The 18,311-nt window shown below is 29.7% G+C and overlaps 8 protein-coding genes and 1 non-coding gene across 9 annotated transcripts; 3 read left to right on the top strand and 6 right to left on the bottom strand.

The window, feature by feature from the left end:
- Positions 1-2,217, bottom strand: Chro.80517 (hypothetical protein; the record flags this gene model as incomplete). Its single annotated transcript, XM_662018.1, has 1 exon — positions 1-2,217. A coding segment is annotated over one exon (2,217 nt), but the record flags the coding sequence as incomplete, so codon positions are not given.
- Positions 2,218-2,899: 682 nt separating this feature from the next.
- Chro.80514 (hypothetical protein) lies at positions 2,900-4,417 on the bottom strand. Its single annotated transcript, XM_662017.1, has 1 exon — positions 2,900-4,417. The coding sequence occupies one exon, from the start codon at positions 4,415-4,417 to the stop codon at positions 2,900-2,902; it is 1,518 nt and encodes a 505-aa protein (XP_667109.1).
- Positions 4,418-5,151: 734 nt separating this feature from the next.
- On the bottom strand, positions 5,152-6,615 carry Chro.80513 (hypothetical protein). Its single annotated transcript, XM_662016.1, has 1 exon — positions 5,152-6,615. One exon carries the CDS (start codon positions 6,613-6,615, stop codon positions 5,152-5,154), a length of 1,464 nt encoding a protein of 487 aa, XP_667108.1.
- Positions 6,616-8,417: 1,802 nt separating this feature from the next.
- On the bottom strand, positions 8,418-9,632 carry Chro.80511 (cell differentiation protein rcd1). Its single annotated transcript, XM_662015.1, has 1 exon — positions 8,418-9,632. One exon carries the CDS (start codon positions 9,630-9,632, stop codon positions 8,418-8,420), a length of 1,215 nt encoding a protein of 404 aa, XP_667107.1.
- Positions 9,633-11,219: 1,587 nt separating this feature from the next.
- On the top strand, positions 11,220-13,163 carry Chro.80510 (hypothetical protein). Its single annotated transcript, XM_662014.1, has 1 exon — positions 11,220-13,163. One exon carries the CDS (start codon positions 11,220-11,222, stop codon positions 13,161-13,163), a length of 1,944 nt encoding a protein of 647 aa, XP_667106.1.
- A 734-nt stretch (positions 13,164-13,897) lies between these two features.
- Positions 13,898-15,631, top strand: Chro.80509 (hypothetical protein). Its single annotated transcript, XM_662013.1, has 1 exon — positions 13,898-15,631. The coding sequence occupies one exon, from the start codon at positions 13,898-13,900 to the stop codon at positions 15,629-15,631; it is 1,734 nt and encodes a 577-aa protein (XP_667105.1).
- A 390-nt stretch (positions 15,632-16,021) lies between these two features.
- On the bottom strand, positions 16,022-16,094 carry trnA. The gene has a single exon. It is a non-coding gene; the product is annotated as a tRNA-Ala (tRNA).
- A 702-nt stretch (positions 16,095-16,796) lies between these two features.
- On the top strand, positions 16,797-17,441 carry Chro.80508 (eukaryotic translation initiation factor 2, beta). Its single annotated transcript, XM_662012.1, has 1 exon — positions 16,797-17,441. One exon carries the CDS (start codon positions 16,797-16,799, stop codon positions 17,439-17,441), a length of 645 nt encoding a protein of 214 aa, XP_667104.1.
- A 348-nt stretch (positions 17,442-17,789) lies between these two features.
- Chro.80507 (SD02907p) lies at positions 17,790-18,137 on the bottom strand. The annotated part of the gene is made up of 1 exon (XM_662011.1): positions 17,790-18,137. The coding sequence occupies one exon, from the start codon at positions 18,135-18,137 to the stop codon at positions 17,790-17,792; it is 348 nt and encodes a 115-aa protein (XP_667103.1).
- Between the last annotated feature and the right edge of the window lie 174 nt (positions 18,138-18,311).

Below are 18,311 nucleotides of genomic sequence, written 5' to 3'. Positions count from 1 at the left end.
AGGCTTATCCTCTCCCCTATTAAGACTTTTATGTAAAGAAAATCTGGATGGGTCAATTGATTCTAAAAATCCTGATCTTTTAGGTATCCCATTACTTGCAGGAATTAGAGTATTTATTAATAAAGGAGAATTTGAGGATGGCATATTTGTATAGAATGGTGATACTGAAGATGCAGCAGTCATTACAGCTGGATCCCAGAATAAATTTGCTCTGGGATCTTGTAATCCTGATCCATGTATTGTCCATCCTTCCATTTTAAGTCTCAATTTTTCTTGAATCTCTTTAAATGTATCTTCTGTTAAAGTACCAAATTTTACATTGAATAGTTTTTTCGGATTCATTATATTCTTACCATTATCTCTATATGACTCATCAGCTACTATAGGATTAATTACTTTTCCTACTGCATCTGAAAATCGAGCATATTCTGCTGCTGGATTATATTCTGAACCTGATTGTTTATTTGAATTCTTATCAGAATTTGAATATAAACAATTGTAATTGAAACCTGTATTCCTTGATAAAGGTAGCCAACTACTAGTTGAGTACATGGTATCTCTATAATTTGAAAGTTGTCTATTATTAGTATTTGTATATTGACTAGGCATAGTAGATCCAGAATATTCAAGTTTTATTTTATTTCTTCTATTAGATTCCGTACAAATCATTTTATCTCCATTTTTTTTATTACTAATAATATTATTATTGTTATTATTATTTTTCATTGTTGCTTTTTTTTCATTATCTTCTTTAATTTCCCATTCTTCAAATTCTTCATGTAATTTCATATTATCCTCTTCTCTTTCAATTTCCCAATGAATATGACTTTTCAAATCTTTCTCAAATTTATTTCGGAGTTTTCTGACATTTTTGGTACTATTATTATTATTATCTTCTTCACAAGAACTATCTCCTTTATTTATATATTTTTCTTTGCTTTTATTAATTCTTCTTGAATATTTTGTTTCTGTTGTATTAGTATTACCACTACCATAATCACTTAAATTAGATTCTTCTTTATTATTGTTTATATTTAATTTATATTTTCTATTAATTAATAATTTATTATCTTTATAAAGATCTAAACTAGATTCATCTTCAGACTCTAAATTATTACATTTATATTTGGGACTTACTGGAGTATCTTCCTTATGGTGTTCTATTAATCCCCAACCATCAATACAAAGTAGTGAATCTTTACCATTTGATTTTTTTATTCTATTATTGTCTATAATTAATCTTGTTGTTCCTCCAGAGAATTTATCACAAATACCAATTTTTTCTTCTTCTTGATTATTAGAATTTGTATTATTTATAAGTTGATTATAATCTTGTTGATTTTTAGTATATAAATGATCATCCTTAACTATATGATATTCTTCTTCCTTAGATGTGTCTTTAATAGCAGCTTGTAAATTAGCATTCTTTCTATTTCTTAATTTAATCATTGCATTCCTTTCAGCTTCTTGAAGTATTTGATAACCTTTTTTATATTCATATTGATTAAATTGATCATTATTAACAACATATTCTTTAATATTTGTTAAATTCATCCCAATATTATCAGGAGTTTCTTTATTTATGTTGACTTTACTTTCTTGATATTGATAAGTAGTTTGTGGACTATTTGGTATATTATTATAATTTAACTGTGTATATGTTCCAGTTAAATAAGGATATTTAATTTTTAAAGGAGTTAAACCATATTCATTATCATAGAATTCTTCTTGTTTTAAAGAAAACTGTTCAACCGTATTTACAATCTTTGATAAACAGAACAATTTATTTTGAATAGAAGATGAGATTTTATCAACAATATCTATTAACATGTTATTATTTCCAACAGTTTCACCAATCCTTTCAATATTTCTTTTTTGTTCAGTTAATCTTTGTACTTGGCTATTTTGAACATCAATAGAATCTTTAATATCTACTTTGGTTTCTATACACACTGATATAATACTAGAAATTTCAGTAATAATTTTAAGTAATTCAGAATGTTGAAAATCTTGATTTTCTTTTATTAACGAATTGTTCTTATTATAAAGAAAATCATATAATTCCATAATACAAAGTTTAAGTTGTATTTCAGAATCTCCATATACTGACTCATCAGATTCTGGATAAGCTAAATAACTACAACATCTTAAATCTGGGTCTCTATGAAAAATTGATCCAGTTACATCATCATTGTAATAGCCACTTAAATAATCCATTCTAAAAGTTCTTCATATATTTAAAATAAAAAAGTTATTTTCTAAATAACTTTTTTTTTCTTTTTTTAATTAGAAAAATATCTTTATATATTGATTGGTAATTTAATTGTTTATAATTATCTTTTTCCCTTCTAAATCTTTTAAATTCTATGGACTACTACTCTAAAACTTTGAAAAGTACAAAATTCCTTAATTACCTATTTGATTTCCTTTTTTATCTTGAAAATCAAATTTCTATTTTAATTTTTTGTTGATTTTTTGTATGATCTCACATTATTACTGTCAGGACTGGACCCCAAATATTACATGCCTGGCGCCGGCGCCACAATTTTCATGACTTAATTTTGCATGAATTTTCTAAATTGAGATAATTAAATAGGAATATAGAAAAGACAAGATAACAAATTAAATAACATTAAAAAAATTAATTAAAACATAGTGATTTTTTAATAAGAGTGAAACAGGAGTTTTAGATTAATTAGTTTATATCTTCTTATTTTGTTCTTTTTTATTCTCCTTTCAACAAAAATTAGTTTTGTTTATTGTTTAAATTTGGAATAATTTTTAAAAAAATTAATAAAATTGTGTTTGAAAAAAAAATTAACAAACTTAAATTTAAATATAACTTGATTATTTCTTTTAAATGAATTATTAGTGCTTTTGCATTTACTTATTTATTAAATCAACCTTTCTTTGGAGGAGGCGCCTTTTTTGGAAGTGATGGCCCTTTTCCTGTAGGAGGTCCCTTTGATGAAGGGGGAGGCGGACCTTTTGGTGGTGGAGGACCTTTTGATTCAGGGGAAGGTGAACCCTTTGACGGTGGAGGACCTTTTGGTGGTGGAGGACCTTTTGATGCAGGGGATCCTTCAGATTCAGAAGGTGGACCTGGAGGACCCTTTGGTGGTGGAGGTCCTTTTGGCTGCGGAGGACCTTTTGATGCTGGAGATCCTTCAGATTCAGAAGGTGGACCTGGAGGACCCTTTGGAGCTGGAGGACCTTTTGGTGGTGGTGGGCCTTTTGATGTAGGAGGATCTTTTGGAGGAGGAGGTGATGATTCTTTTCCTTCTAATTTAGTTTCAGATTTAGGCTCTTCTTTAGCAGAAGGTACGACTTTACTTTTAGAAATATCACTGCTTTTACCAGTAGGTTCAGACTTGGAATTTTTATTAGACTCAGAAGGTGTTTTTGTTGAACTTTCAGCTTCATTAATATTTTTGTTTGAACTTGTTCTGCTTAACTTTTTATCGTTTTGTTCTTCAATAGGTTTGTTAGAAAGTTGTTTTTCAATGTTCTTCCAAGAACTCTCAAGATATTTATTAATTTCTGTTTGAACTACTGGACATTTTGTCCATGATTCAATTTCTTCTGCAACACCACGAATATTATCTCTAACAAATGAGAATCTTTTTTGTTTTCGACTTCTCTTATCTTCACCAATAATACTTGGAAGATCTCCATTCAATAATGTGGAAGATACTTCCCATGCAACAACAGCATCACCAAGAGTACGAGGCGGTTCTTTCTTATTTTGAGATTCTAAGTTATGCGCTGATTTATTACCTCTTCTTACATTAAATCTTTTACTCTTTTCAATAATATCTAACCAAGCTATTGGAACTCCTCTTTCATTTACTAACTTTGAGGGTTGTTTTTGTTTTACATATGGTATAGGTTTTGAGACATCTATTTCTGGCCAAGGGTCATTAAAAAAATAACGTGGATATTTCTTATAAACAGCTTCTTCTTGTTTTAAATCTCTTGGATATTTCATATTTTTACCAAATCTATAACGTGATAAACGTATATAAGGACGATAAGGAACTCCAAAAAAAAATTCAAAATCTTTTGCATATTGTATTTCAAAAGCATCTTCTCTAGATATATACTTCACTTCTTTTCCTTCTCTTCTACTTTTATATTCATACATTGTTTCTTGCATTCTTTTTTTTTGTTCGACTACATTTTCTTCTTCTATTACCGAATCTTGTTTCTTATATAAGTCATTGTCATATATGCATTTAACTTTTGCTCCCATTCCCAAGTCCTCCTCGTTGGATGAAGATTGATCAGAATCATCAGAAGATTCATCATCTGTTAATAAGGAAAATGGTTTTCTACCTCTTACACTTAGTGGATATAAAAAAGGACCATTAGGAGTTCCTTTAATCCCATGTTTTAAAGCTAATTCCATTAAATCCATTTTGTTACATTAATTATCACTTAATTTATATATTGATTTTTTTTAAAAATTACTTTCTCATCCTTAGAATAAATAGAATGCTTTATTCTTTTTTTTTTTTTTTTTAATATATATTTGTATTATCTTCTCGTTAATAGTTGTAATAATAATAATATTAGAAAAAGCAATATTTTCACAAGAAAGAATTGAATTCAATTATTTAAAAAATTTTAATGTTTCACTTTAAACTTTATAACACACTTTTTTCTTGCACTTATTTTTACTCCCCTCATCTAAATGTATGCATGCAAGTCAAATTTTACACGAATGGGCGGGAAATTTTTTGATTCTTACGTGTTTTTTTTTTATTGTAATTCAACTTAAAGAAAAAATTAGTTATTTATTTGAAAAATATTAATACAAGATATTATTTATATCTAAACAAAATTCAATAATTGAAATACATGAATTAAACTAATTAATAATTGTTAGAAGAATATAAAGAATGAAATTTAAGTTATAAGAAAGAAACTATATCACTCTTTCTTTTGAATCATATACAAGAAATGTGTGCAAGCAAAGTGCATGCCACTAATTAGAGCCAAAATTGATACCAACTAAAGTTATGAGAAGGGCTATTAAACAAAATAATAATAATAATAATAATATTAAGAGTTAATAAGAAAGTAAGATAAATGCAACGTAAATCAAATACCAATATAATACCTATAACAAAAAAAAAAAAATAACCAATACTAATTACCAGGATATCTTTGCAACATGTTTGGATTTGATCTTGGAAGAATCTTATTCAAGAAATCGTTGTAAGAAAGCATAAAGCCTTGTGTCTTATCTTCAATCAGTGATAGGAAGAACTTATTTTCCAAAGGATCGCCTTGTCTGATTGTATAAAGCTTCATAAATGGTGGTTTTCTTTGTTCACGAATATTATTGATTAAAATAGCAACTTTGACTCCAAGCTTTTCACCCGTTGATCCAATAACAGTTTCAGCATAATCTGGATGTAGCTGATCAAGAGTTGCAACACCAAACACCTGTTGAATAAAGGTTGTTGGAATCGCTCTTCCAAGCCATAAATACATGGATTCTCCATCTTCTAAGAGATATGCATCTGCCTGTGTCATTTTTTCTGCTGTTAAATTTAAGGCAGGAGGAAGCACTAATGATTGATCAGTTTCTTGTTGTTGAAGATTCCATGAAGAAAGACAAAACATTCTTGGATAAAATAGTATCATTTGAGATTCTAATCTCAAACTAGATAAGCGTATCCAATGATAAATTCTAGTATCTGATTGAGAAACTTCCTTATAATCTCTAAAAGCTGGACATTTGAGTACACCAAGAATATAAAGTGGAAGTTGCTTTGCAGCCTCAATTATTTGATTGGATTGAGGTAAAATGATTTGGGAACATATAGTCTGAAGATAATTTCGTCCATCTAATAACTTGCTTTTAAGGCTTAGTTCCATTGCATTTTGGCAAATTATTGAAACTGTTGCTTGAACATCCATGCTTGATACTAAATCAACATAATTTTGAGTTACTGGTAAAGCCATTGTATGAACTCTAATACGTCTTTCACCATCACTATTTGTATGTAAAAGAGCTGCTTGAATATAAACAAATGGATCAGGTGCTACTGTTACATTTTCATCCATATCTATAACAATACTAAAAGCTTGGTCTCTATGACAATTTGGAGCAAGAAGAAGATCAACTCCACTAAAGTAGAAATTACCATACCAATTTGATATCTTCCAACCACGACTAACTCTGAATCTAATACAAGCCTCCCAAGCTGAGTTTCTAGTTAAAGTTGAAAATATATCTTCTCTAAGTTTTTGTCCGTGAAGATACGAATTAAATCCAAAAATATATGTAAGATCACCACTAGTTTTTTTGACAATTGGAGAAATTGTAGGTAAATCTACATACGGTTGAGAAGTACACATAAACAAATCAACACTAATATATGCTCTAACAAGTGCATGAACAAAATTACTATATCCATCATTTTCTGGTTTTAATAATTCAACTTCTCTATCAATATCTTTAGATTCTTTTCCAGAATTTCTCATCTGCTCACGATTAAGTTTTATTGTTTGATCTCCAACTGTTGGTGCTCCTGATGAAAATAAAAGAACTTTTCCACCAATATGTCTAATTGCCATATAAGCAGCTTTAATTGCTGATCCCATACAATTTTCCGAAACTCTATTATTTCTCCATAAATTTGGCAAGTTATCTAACAAATTCGTAATTTGCTGCAATAACAATAACAATAATAATTAAATATATGTTAAAGTCAATCAATTATTTAACTTACCTCAGTAGAATCTGCTATATTAACCAAAACACCTTCAGAAAGTGGTAGGAATAAATCATTCAAATCAGATACAACAAACATATGTGGTTGTGAAAGATTACTATTTAAATCATAAAAATGAATGGATGAATCAAATGTGATAATACCAATCATAGCTCTACCTCCACCTGGAATATTATCAGATAATATAGCATTTTTCACTGCTGAACAAACTGTCTCAACAAGTCCTGAAGATACTGATGGCATTGAAACATCCAAAACTATAAAATATACTGGAGGTTGTGGAGGTCTTACCATATATTCTCCAGATGCAATAAATTCAGTACTACCAACAGATAGTTCAGGACGTTCAAATCGATCAGTTCTGCGTCCCTGATCATCCAATCCGCAATAATAAAATGAAAGAGTTTCATTAGAATAGCCGCACATATTACATATCCAACGACGACCGCCAGCTTCCCATCTAACAAATGGATTAATATAAGTTCTGCAAGGCTTACATCTAACTAATACACCACTTGACCCAAAAGAAACTGTTGGTACTTCAGGATATCCAGGAGGCGGACTTGCTAAAGGTTGAAAAACGAGTCCAACAGGAATATGGGCTTTCTGTTTAAGACTTGCTGAACTTGGGACTTTTGAGACGGATGGTCTTACAAAATATGATGGAGCATTAAGTTGTTGTATTTCACTCATTGATAGTCCTCCTATTGTTGTATTATTTCCAATATCTTTTGAGATAGGATTCGAATTATAAAAACCAGTTTGAGTTTGGTTTTGACCTTGAACTTGTTGTCCCATTCCTGTTGGAATCACCATACCTGGTCTAACTCTATTTTGACCTTGCATAGCATTATCATTACTTGAACCATAATATCCTCCACTTTGTGAATAACCTTGATTTTGTCCTGTAGTTTGGCTCTGATTCTGATATTGACCCTGCATTCCAAATGGACTAGTTTTTGGTGCTGCCTCTGCCACTCCTTGAAAAGGAGATGACATTACTGTACCTGGGCGTTGTTGGGGAATCTGAGCCTGTTGTGAGTATTGCATTGCCCCCCCGCCAACTGAATTTCCAAATGGATGTCCCGACATTAAAATAAAGAGTGTACACCAATTAGTTTGAGATTTCCAGTCAATAAGTGAATTAGTGGTAGATATAAATTACTGGATTCTTCAGTTTTGAATTTTTTTTCTTTTGACTCTTTCTGATCTTTCTCTGTGTTCTTCCCCCCTAAAAAATACCAAACAATGTTCCCGCCGTTTGGCGGGCAAATAGGGCGCCATGTTAATTTTAAAAAAATGAATGATATTTTTAGATAATTAACATTGCAAATATATTTCTTTTCTATATGTACGTGTGCATATGTTTTTTCTTCTAAAATAGTTTTGTTTGTATTAATTGTGTGAATAAGTCTCTAATAAATTACTTGAAAGGAGTACGAGCAGTTACCACCAAAATGTGGGAACAAGAAGAATACCAAGATTATGAAATTAAAGTAGAACATATTAGATTAGAAATTGTAACTTAAAAATTAGAGAAATTAGTGGGAAAAAAAAAGTGAGAGTTAATGCAATAAGAAAAAAAAGCATTAATAACGACTTTTGAAAAAAAGGACTCGAATAGAAAGAATTTTTATTTTATTCTCTAAACTATAAACCTGTAACAGCTGATCAGCAAATATTTGCATATAGTTGATGTAACCATTTAGTAGTAACACCGTCATCATGAAAGATCATTTTAAAACTGGGAGAAAGAATGACAGAAGGGATGGTTTGTTTTAAAGCATCTCTAACTTTGGAGTTCTCTGATAATCTTAGATAACAGCGAATAATATGCTTCAATAGTCTCGGGGAAGGAGCCTCATTATGCTGAGTAATAACATTACCAAGAACTTGGCATACAGTAAAGAATCTTTCAGGAGTAGCGCAAATATAAGTAAGGCCAAGATCATCCAACAGAATTTTTTGTATGATGAACGTTGCGACAGTCTTGCTAAGTTCGCTTCCAGTCTCCATCACTCTCAAACATAGAGGAATGATCTCAGTTTGTAAAAGAAAGCTCACAACTTCAGGATCGTCAACCTTTACAAGGGCGCCAATAACACCAAGTGATGTGAGACGGAGATACTCAAATGGACGTGATTTAGTCACAGTATTTAGAAAAGGATAAAGATATAGTGGAATATGAGCTGCAAGAAAGTGAGCTCTTGTTTCCGAATGGCTTGCAACACACTGTAATAAGGCTAAACAATTACATGTTCGGTTGCTTGCTTGATTTGATAAATTAGGAGGAGATAAAAGTGGATATATAGAAATGATTTCTTGTAAAAGAGCAGTAATACAACCAAAGCTATGCCACATTAGCGGAGCTAAATCTGGGAATGTTTCGCGGTATTTTGAAAGTTTTGATAATGCCATTTCTCTTTTTGAAGAGCAAGTCATATCAACTAAATATTGATACACTTTCTCTCTTTCTTTTTGGATAATATTTTCATTCCCTTTCAAGTCACCGCTATTATCTGATGGTGATGGTAAAATTCCTACTTCTCCTGAAACAGAAATTTGATTCGGGATCCCTCCACCTATTCCAAGTTCCCCCTGGGAAATTCTCTGTTGTACCTTTCCACTAATAGAAGATGATGGAGGAGCCGATAAAGGATTTGAAATGGAAATAGAGGCTGAAAGAGAATTTGATTGTACTGAATTAGATGATGATACTGAATTAGAAGATGGCACAGAAGCTGCCATTGAATTTGAAGAATGTAATGGCATAGAAGGAGCAGAAGATGAAGATGAGGAGGAAGAAGATGATGGTGGCACTGTAGATGCAGAGGAAGAAGCCATTATTCCGCCTCCTGAATTGTTTAATCCTCCTTGTGGTATCATTTCTTATTTATTGATTCCCAAAAATTGAAATTCTACTTTGATTAACTTTATTTTAATATAAGATAAAAAAGAAAAAAACAAAAAGGAAAACTGCACAATGTATTTGGATTCTGTATAAACTTGTTCAATGGCTTTTCATTTCTTCAATTTTAAAGATCCATTAACTTAAAACCTTTTTTTAATTATGTTTTATTTTAATTCCTTGCTTCTTTTATTTCATTCAATTTCTAAATTAAATTTGACAACTCGGTTTACCGCCAACACATTTGGCGCCGGACATTTTGTTTGTCTACTTGAGTCCCCACCTATCCTCAATACTATTGCTAACACTTGTGGAATAAATTTCGAATAAAAAATTATGCAAGTTAATGGTTTATGCAATTGTACATATCTTTAATAAATATATTGAAGGCATTTACGGATATTCTTAGAATTTTATTTCAAAACTTTTCTTAATCTTAACATTCGGTCTTTTTTTTTCTCCCCAATACCTTCCTTTTCTCTCCTTTTATATATTTCAATTTTCTTCAAGCGTAATCTTCAAAATTATAAAATATTCGTACGCTCAGCTAAGCACTTAACTTACAAATTTTATATTCAAAATTAACAGATTTATCGAATTTAAGTAAATGTACATATATATATTTGTTGACTGATTTATAGGAGTTTTTATTGAATAGAAACATGAATAATAGAATTGAAGGTAAATTGGGAAAAATAGTTAAATATAATAAATTTGTAGAAAAGAAGAAAAAAAAAAAAGTTAGCAAGGATAGTAATTATTCAAAATCTTTTTTTTCAATGTGAAGTATCTTTCTACCACTATAATCATGATTTTCAAAATAGAAGAGGAAAAGAATTAAACAACTATACCCATTTTTACTCAATCCAATGATACAATTTATGAAATAGGTCCATTTACTTGCATTACTAATTCAAATTTTAATTCTATAATTTATTCTGGAATTACTACATTTTTTTTTAATCGGAAATTAAAAATTTAATCCCTTCTATTCTTTTCAATTCCTATTTAACTTCTTACTCTCTTCTGTATGTCTGAATTAATAAGAAAAAAAAAAAATCATTTTGTTCAAATACCCGCCCAAATTTCAATCTATATGCATGCTTGTGCATAGTACCGGTTTCTCCCCACATGACGTGTACTAGGCGCCAAATTAGTTTGCATTTTTTTAATCAGAGTGCGAAAAAAAGAAGATATTTCAGAATTGCAAAATTATAAAAATATGCACAATTTGGAAGCTCGATAAATTATCTATCTATTTGTATGGGCAAATTGGGTTCAATTTGTAACAAAAACAAGTTGTTATAGAAGAGTATTTTGGAAGGTAGTGACACAATTAATAATCATTATTTATTGATACTAACACAAAATTACTATTATTATTGTTTTCATTACATTACTATTTTCCTCCCTCAGGGTAAAGCCCTGAAGTTATTCATTCATTCATTTTTTTTTTTTGAATCTCAGTTTCAAGTTAAGAGAAAGAGAATAAGTAATCTTGAAAAGTTCTACTTGTAAAAATTAAGAGTTTATTTTTTGATTTATCATTTTAAAATTGAAATAAAATGCCTTCATCATCTAATTATCGTTTATCAAGTATTCTTTCCCCAATAAAAAGTGGACCCAACAATAATTTCCGAGACTCCTATTCAAAGATTTCAGGTACAAATTCAAAATTTAATCAAAAGTATAATGATTACTATTTTGATAACAGCAACTGTGTTAATATCAATGTTGAAGATGAAACTCAACCTGGTGAAATTCAGTCTCTAAGTCAAAATGAACTACTTATCTATGATAAAAACTTGTTCAGATTCAAAATATTCGTTGTTACATTACTTTATATATCAAGATCAATAATTGAAACAAGGCATATTGTTAGTAATATTGATGAGAAAACTCTGATCACTCTCAAAATCTTTCATAATATCATATTTTTTTCCTGTATTTTCGCATTTACATATATTTCCGGAAAATCATTCACAACTTCAATTCTAACTTTAAATAAAACCATTGAGTTAAATCATTCAAATAATCAACCATTCAACCAAAAATCTTCCAGAATTATACGTATTTTTACTCATCCCAACTTCTTATCTATCAAGACTGTCATATATAAATCCATTACCAAATATTTTATACCCGGATTTTTTATCTTATACTTTATTCAGCCTTTTTCATATTATATCTCATCAGAATATCCAATATGGGCAGAAAGAATCACATTGTCTCCTATCAACTTTTTCTTGGATTCATTGGATAGAATCATATATAAAGCTTCATTAGATACTGCATCCAACAAAATTTCATATTTTCCTCAAGTATTAATTTATTTATCATTTATACGTATAATATGTTTCCCAATTACTGAGCTTACAAAGTATATAATAGAATGTTCTCTTGGAGAAATCAGAAATTCTATATTACAAAACTGCTCTAGAAATAATTCTAATGATATTGACTTAATGGAAACTTGCAATAATTTTCCCACTACTGATACTAATACTAACAATACTACTACAAATACTATTGGTTCTGTACTATTCAGTAAATATTCAACAATTTTGGATATGAATAACTCAAATAGTGTGAGAAAATATCAAGAAAATCTAAATAGTCCTTTGCTAACAAATGAGCTAGAGAATAGAGATATTGGAATTATTAATGCAAAAAATCAAGCAGAATATTACTTTTATGAAAGAGAATTCTCATTCATTTCTTTGATTAATAAAGCTACAATTCCAATCTTGGTTATTTTAATGTTATACTACTATAAGCTTGGAGAGTTTTCAATGCTTATATTCATCCCATTAGCTCTTCCAATCATTACATTCTCCTTAGCCGGTCATTTATCTTCAGTAACAAAAGTCCAAATTTCTTTGGCTTTAACTTACATTCTCTTATTCTTTCTTTTAATTCCATTAAAAGATTATTCAATAATTTGGAAGCTCTGCTTAATATTCTTACTTGGTGCTACAGATTCACAATTGTCATTTATGAGAACCCAGTATAATAATTATCTTAAGAAAAGAGAAGAAATATACATCATACATCCACTACTTAAAAGTATTTCTTTATTGGTATTATTCTTAACTATTGTTTATATAACGTTTTTCTTCACAGAAAATAAATACTTTCAAAATTTAACAATTTATTTAAATACATTTAAAGAAATATCTCTACTATTTCTTATGATAACAATTACATCTCATCCACTTTTCAGATCTGAATTATGCCTTGTTAAAAGTTCAAATGGGATAGAAAAAATAAAGAAAGAAAACCAGAATCTATTTATTATGATTTTTTTACATCCTATTACAATTCGTATTGTATCATTTTTATTGGAGTCCAAAATAAAGCTTGAGTTACCTATATACATTAATATATTATTTATAACTATCACTTCGTTACTTTTAACACAAATATTTTACTATATTATATTGGTATTCAGTTCTTTTGGGTCATTTTTGAAATCATATATTCAATTAAAAATAAAGAATAAGAATTAATTTACAAATCCATGGATTAATTACCAGTTGTAGTTAAAAGAAAGAGACAAAAATTATGGGACTACCTGAGAAAGGAACCATTATAATAAGGAGGTTTTAAGCTTAGGCTCAGGGTCGGCTCAGGGTCGGGTACAGGCTGAAGCTCAAGTTCAAGTTCAAGCTCAAGCTCAAGCTCAGGCACAGGCACAGGCACAGGCACAGGCTCAGGCTCAGGCTCAGGCTCAGGCTTAAGCTCAAGCCGAAGTTTAGGTGTGGAAAAAATATTGAGAAATAGTGGGGAAAATGTGGTGAGGGGTTAAATACTAACAGGCTTGCTTTGAATAAAAGAGAATCAAATTATAAAGATTTGGCATTGCATTCAATATGGGTGGAAAAACTATGTGCACATTCAAATTATTTATATTGTTCACACACAATAAACTTGTTAGCGCTCAATGGCAGATGTCTATCCATATAGAAAGGCCAATTAAAAGATGCAGAGTAAAAATAAATTGTAATAAATAATAAATCTCAATATTTACTTAAATATATTTTTTTAGTTTACTGTATATATTTATTTTTTTTGAAAATTTGCAAATGAACTTAAAGCTTACATGCATGTAAATTATTAATTGTTTTTTAAAATACCGGTGCCACGTAAGAGGAAAAAAAAAAAAGTAGGGTTGGCGCCTAAAGATTTTAGGTAGTATAATTTTTTAAGAGGAAAAGGTTTGTTCGTCAAATTTGACTTTTTGATGGAGAATCAGGTAATTTCCCAAGAAAAGGCTACCAATGAGATGAAGAAATCGAGCCAGGCTCGCCTTCACTACTTGGATTGGCTGAAAACACTGGCTGTTTGGCTGGTAGTTTTCGTTCATGTAATTTATTACTTGAACCTACTAAATATTGGAATAACAAGAAGTGAAAAGGAAATTGTCAGACAAATGATTGTATTTTTCTCAGAATTTGGAATGCCCATTTTTTTTTACGTTTCAGGAAGAGCTAGTTTTCTTTCAAGTACTCCAAGCTTGGGTGTATTATTAAGAAAGAAGATTTTACGCTTGGCTTTACCTTTAATTTCTGGGTATTTTATTCTATTACCAATAACACATTACGTGGCAAATGGTAGAAGGCCATGTACTTATACATTAGATGGAGCTCCTCCCAATTTTCATCTTTACTATTTCATGTATGTCAAAGATTTTAAATGTCATGGGTTTGAATGGCTTTGGTTTTTAGCATTATTGATAGTTATTTCTGTGGTGATGTTTCCCTTTATGAAGGTTATGAAAGGTCAGAAAAAGAGTGAGAATATTTCATATATAATTTCATGTGGATGTATTGCAGCAGTTTTTGGTCCTATTATAATATATAGTTATAATTTTCATCCATTAGCACTTTTTGGGCTTTCATTTCCACTAATGATTATGCTAGTTTCATCTCTAGTAATGAAATCAAATAGAGATGGGAAATCAAATCTAAATCTTGCTTTAATATATTTAACAGCTGCATCATTTATACTTGGAAGCTTATTTCTAGCATTTTATAGTAACGTTGAATATAATTCCAACACTTCAACTATTTCCTCTGATAACCACAAACCAGTTTTTCCTGAAAAAGGGTTTCTTAGAGTTATTGATGACAGAAGAATGATGTTAGCTATTATATTCTATATTTCATTCTTTGCTGTTGGTTTTATTGATCAACTACTAAGTCATTATTGTTCTATAAATCATCAAATCATTCCTGAAAACCAAGCTTTAATTGGAAGTTCTGACCCTCTAAATTCTGAAGAGTCTTCTGATTTAACTATACCAATACCAAGCTCTAGTCAAGAAGATCAATTTAATATTAGCGCTTGCAAAGAATTCAATCTTGGTAATACTAAAAATCACCAACAATCTGTTGACAAAATAAGCCTTTTAAATGATTATAATTATTATTCCAGTAATAAGATCCACAGTATTATTAATAATATGCCAGGAATGTTTAAACCAACTCTCATTTTCATTTCTTTGGTTTTATATTCAATCAGCTTTTCTTTGGGTAATGATGGCATTGGATATATGTGGGCATTCCCAATGTATAGAATACCAAGTAGCTCATTATTCTATGTTACAGGATCATGGATTATCGTATTTGTATTGGATTCAATATGCCATTCACTACTTAATCATGTATTTATTCCAAACTTATATTTCCATTTTACAGCATCATCAATTATAATATATATTGTACATATGCTTTGGCTTGAAGTAACTATGTCTTATATAATCATTCCGCTCCAGATACCATATTTACAATCAATCTTCCTTACTTTCACTATTACAACAATATTAAGTATAGCAACATATATCTTAGCAATCAAGGTTAAATTTATCGGATTTATTGTTGGACTTACTACCACTTTCACTTCTAAATCAAATAGTAATTCAAGGAAGAATCAGGTATCTGACGCAAAGACAAAGACTCACCAGGTTTGTGTTTAAGCTATTTGGATTTCAATATCTAAAAAAAAATTTAAGAGTGAAATGCTTTTTCTTTTATTAAAATCATTTCAAATTTTACAATAAAAACTTTTAAACCAGATCATTTAATTTAATTAAGAGCAAATAAAAGAAAAAGGAAAATTCTTAAGTGGAGAGAAATATTATTTTGAAGACAATTTCTTTCTTCTTTTCAACAATTTAGTTTATACACAATATATTTATATGTAATTAGTTGCTTGAAATAAATTGTAATCGTCGAATTAATAATTTAATATTTTAATTTAATGTCAAATAATATTTCATTATTTTCTAATATTAACTTATTTTCGCATGTATTCAATGACCATTTTGAAAAAACATTAACGGAAAATAATTGGCGGGAACAAAAAGTGGAGAACACCGGCATCGATCCGATCACCTCTCGCATGCTAAGCGAGCGCTCTACCATCTGAGCTAGTTCCCCTTCGCACACAGGTGAATGTAATTATAAGGTGATATTAATGAAATTAATAGAAGTAATCGACGAAAATTATTGAAAGAAAAGATAATATAAAAGTTGTATAGATAAATCAACATGGCTAAACTTTATAGAAATTTGTAGAAATAAGAATAATTTAATATTAGAATACTTGTAGAAGCAACCATCAAATCAAATTTTATAGTAATTATATTTATTTAACTTTTTTTTTCCTCTTTTTTTCTCTCTAAATAACAAATGGTATACCATTCCGCTAGAACAGTAGAATTTAATAATTATTTAAAGAGCTTTTTTAAAAAAATGCGTGTATACTACGCGTATTAAAAAAAATATATATTTGAAATGGAAAAATTTGTTGGGGAAGTTTGCAGTTAAGGAAAAGCAGTTATATAGATTCTTGGAGTTAATTTGTTTACGATATATATTGTAAACTAATTAACTATAATAGTTAGCTCATAGAGTATGAGTAAATGATAAAAGATTTAAGCAAGAGAAGAAATAATAATTCAGACTTGTAAACCAAAACTAAAGAAATATTTTCTTGAAAAAAAAATTTGGTTTTGGCGGGAAATGAGGACTTATGTCTTAAATAATTAATAAATAGTAAACTATCCAAGGGAAAAATTTATTAAAAATTGAATAATAAAACAAGTCCTAAATTGTTAAAGTGGAGATAGAGAAGGAAAAATGTCAGAGAAAGAATTAATTGAAGGAGTGCAGAAGATGGATATGGGTTATGATTTTGGTGAGAAGAAGAAGAAGAAGAAGAGTAAGGAACATAAGACGGGAGTTTCTGAAGTAGAAAGCAGTTATGTTGATGGATCAGGACAATTATTTGTCAAGGGTGCAATTTACCCATATGAAGAACTTTTAGAAAGAGTAAGAAGATTGATTCTTGAGCACAATCCAGATTTGTGGGGAGCAAAGAGATATACACTAAAACCACCACAAGTTGTTAGAGTTGGAAGTAAGAAGGTAGCTTGGATTAACTTCCAAGAAATTTGCAATATTATGCAAAGAAATGCAGACCACGTCTTCCAGTTTGTGTTAAGTGAATTGGGAACTGAAGGATCAATTGCAGGAGATGGTCAACTTGTATTAAAGGGTAAATATGGGCCAAAACACATTGAAGTTTTGCTTAGGAAATACATTATGGAATATGTTGCATGTTCTATGTGTAAATCTCCAAATACTAGACTTGAAAGAGATAATAGAACCCGTCTATATACAATTGTTTGTGCTGCTTGTGGTGCCAATAGAAGTGTACAAAACATTAAAACTGGTTTCCACGCTGTTTCTAGAGCTGATAGAAAGAAGGCTAAAGCTGCATAATTAATCCAAATATATGTTGAATCTAATAGACTAGATTATGGTAACGGAATAATCTGGAAACAAGAGAAAATAAAAGAGAAAGAAGAAAAAGGAAAATAATCTTTTTCTTTTTTTTTTTTAGGAAAGAAGTCAAAATTTTCTCCTAAAGCTCAAATAAATGCTTTAATTCCTAAATTCATCTCTTGTATATTTCTTGAGGATGATAAATACCCTAACTATTCTATTAATATTAAACTAGTATAATGAAAATAAACTGATTATATAGATGAAAGTTTCATATTCCTGTATTAATTTAGCTATAACTTAACACTCTATAATATAACTCAACCTTTGTTTGCTTGATGATTACTACTTCCATTCTTCCAGGACGCATTTGCATTTACAGTTTACCATAGGGCATATTGTCCTATCCTCGAACCAATCTTTAATATGTTTTATATGCCCTCCATGCTTACAACTTAAACAACGTGTATAAAGACCAAAAACTGGCTCCAAACAAATACTACAAGCTTCTGATGCAAGTTTTAGTACTTGAGTAGATTTATATTCTGAATATAAAGTCAAATCTAAGGGAAAAGCTGAAACAGAATGAGCTAAAATTGAACCATTATTATCTGATATTATTCCTCCTCTTTGTATTTCAGATAATGTTGCTGGATTCAACTCCAACTCTGAAATGAATTCATTTGCTCTCATTCCTTCTAATCGATTTCCTGATCCTGTTTTTGAATAATTTTTTAACTTATACCAATCTTCGGTTCTCTTTATATGATTTGAAAGCTTTTGAATAGCTACCACCAAAATTCTAGCATCATAATTATTTTTAATTTCCAAATATAATTTCTTTAGTAAAATACCCAGCTTTGTTTT

This window comes from Cryptosporidium hominis (assembly GCF_000006425.1).
Source record: "Cryptosporidium hominis TU502 chromosome 8 CHRO018154, whole genome shotgun sequence".
NCBI classification, from domain to species: Eukaryota; Apicomplexa; class Conoidasida; order Eucoccidiorida; family Cryptosporidiidae; genus Cryptosporidium; species Cryptosporidium hominis.
Note: the sequence above shows the minus strand (reverse complement) of the source record. Positions and strands in the feature narration are given on the sequence as shown.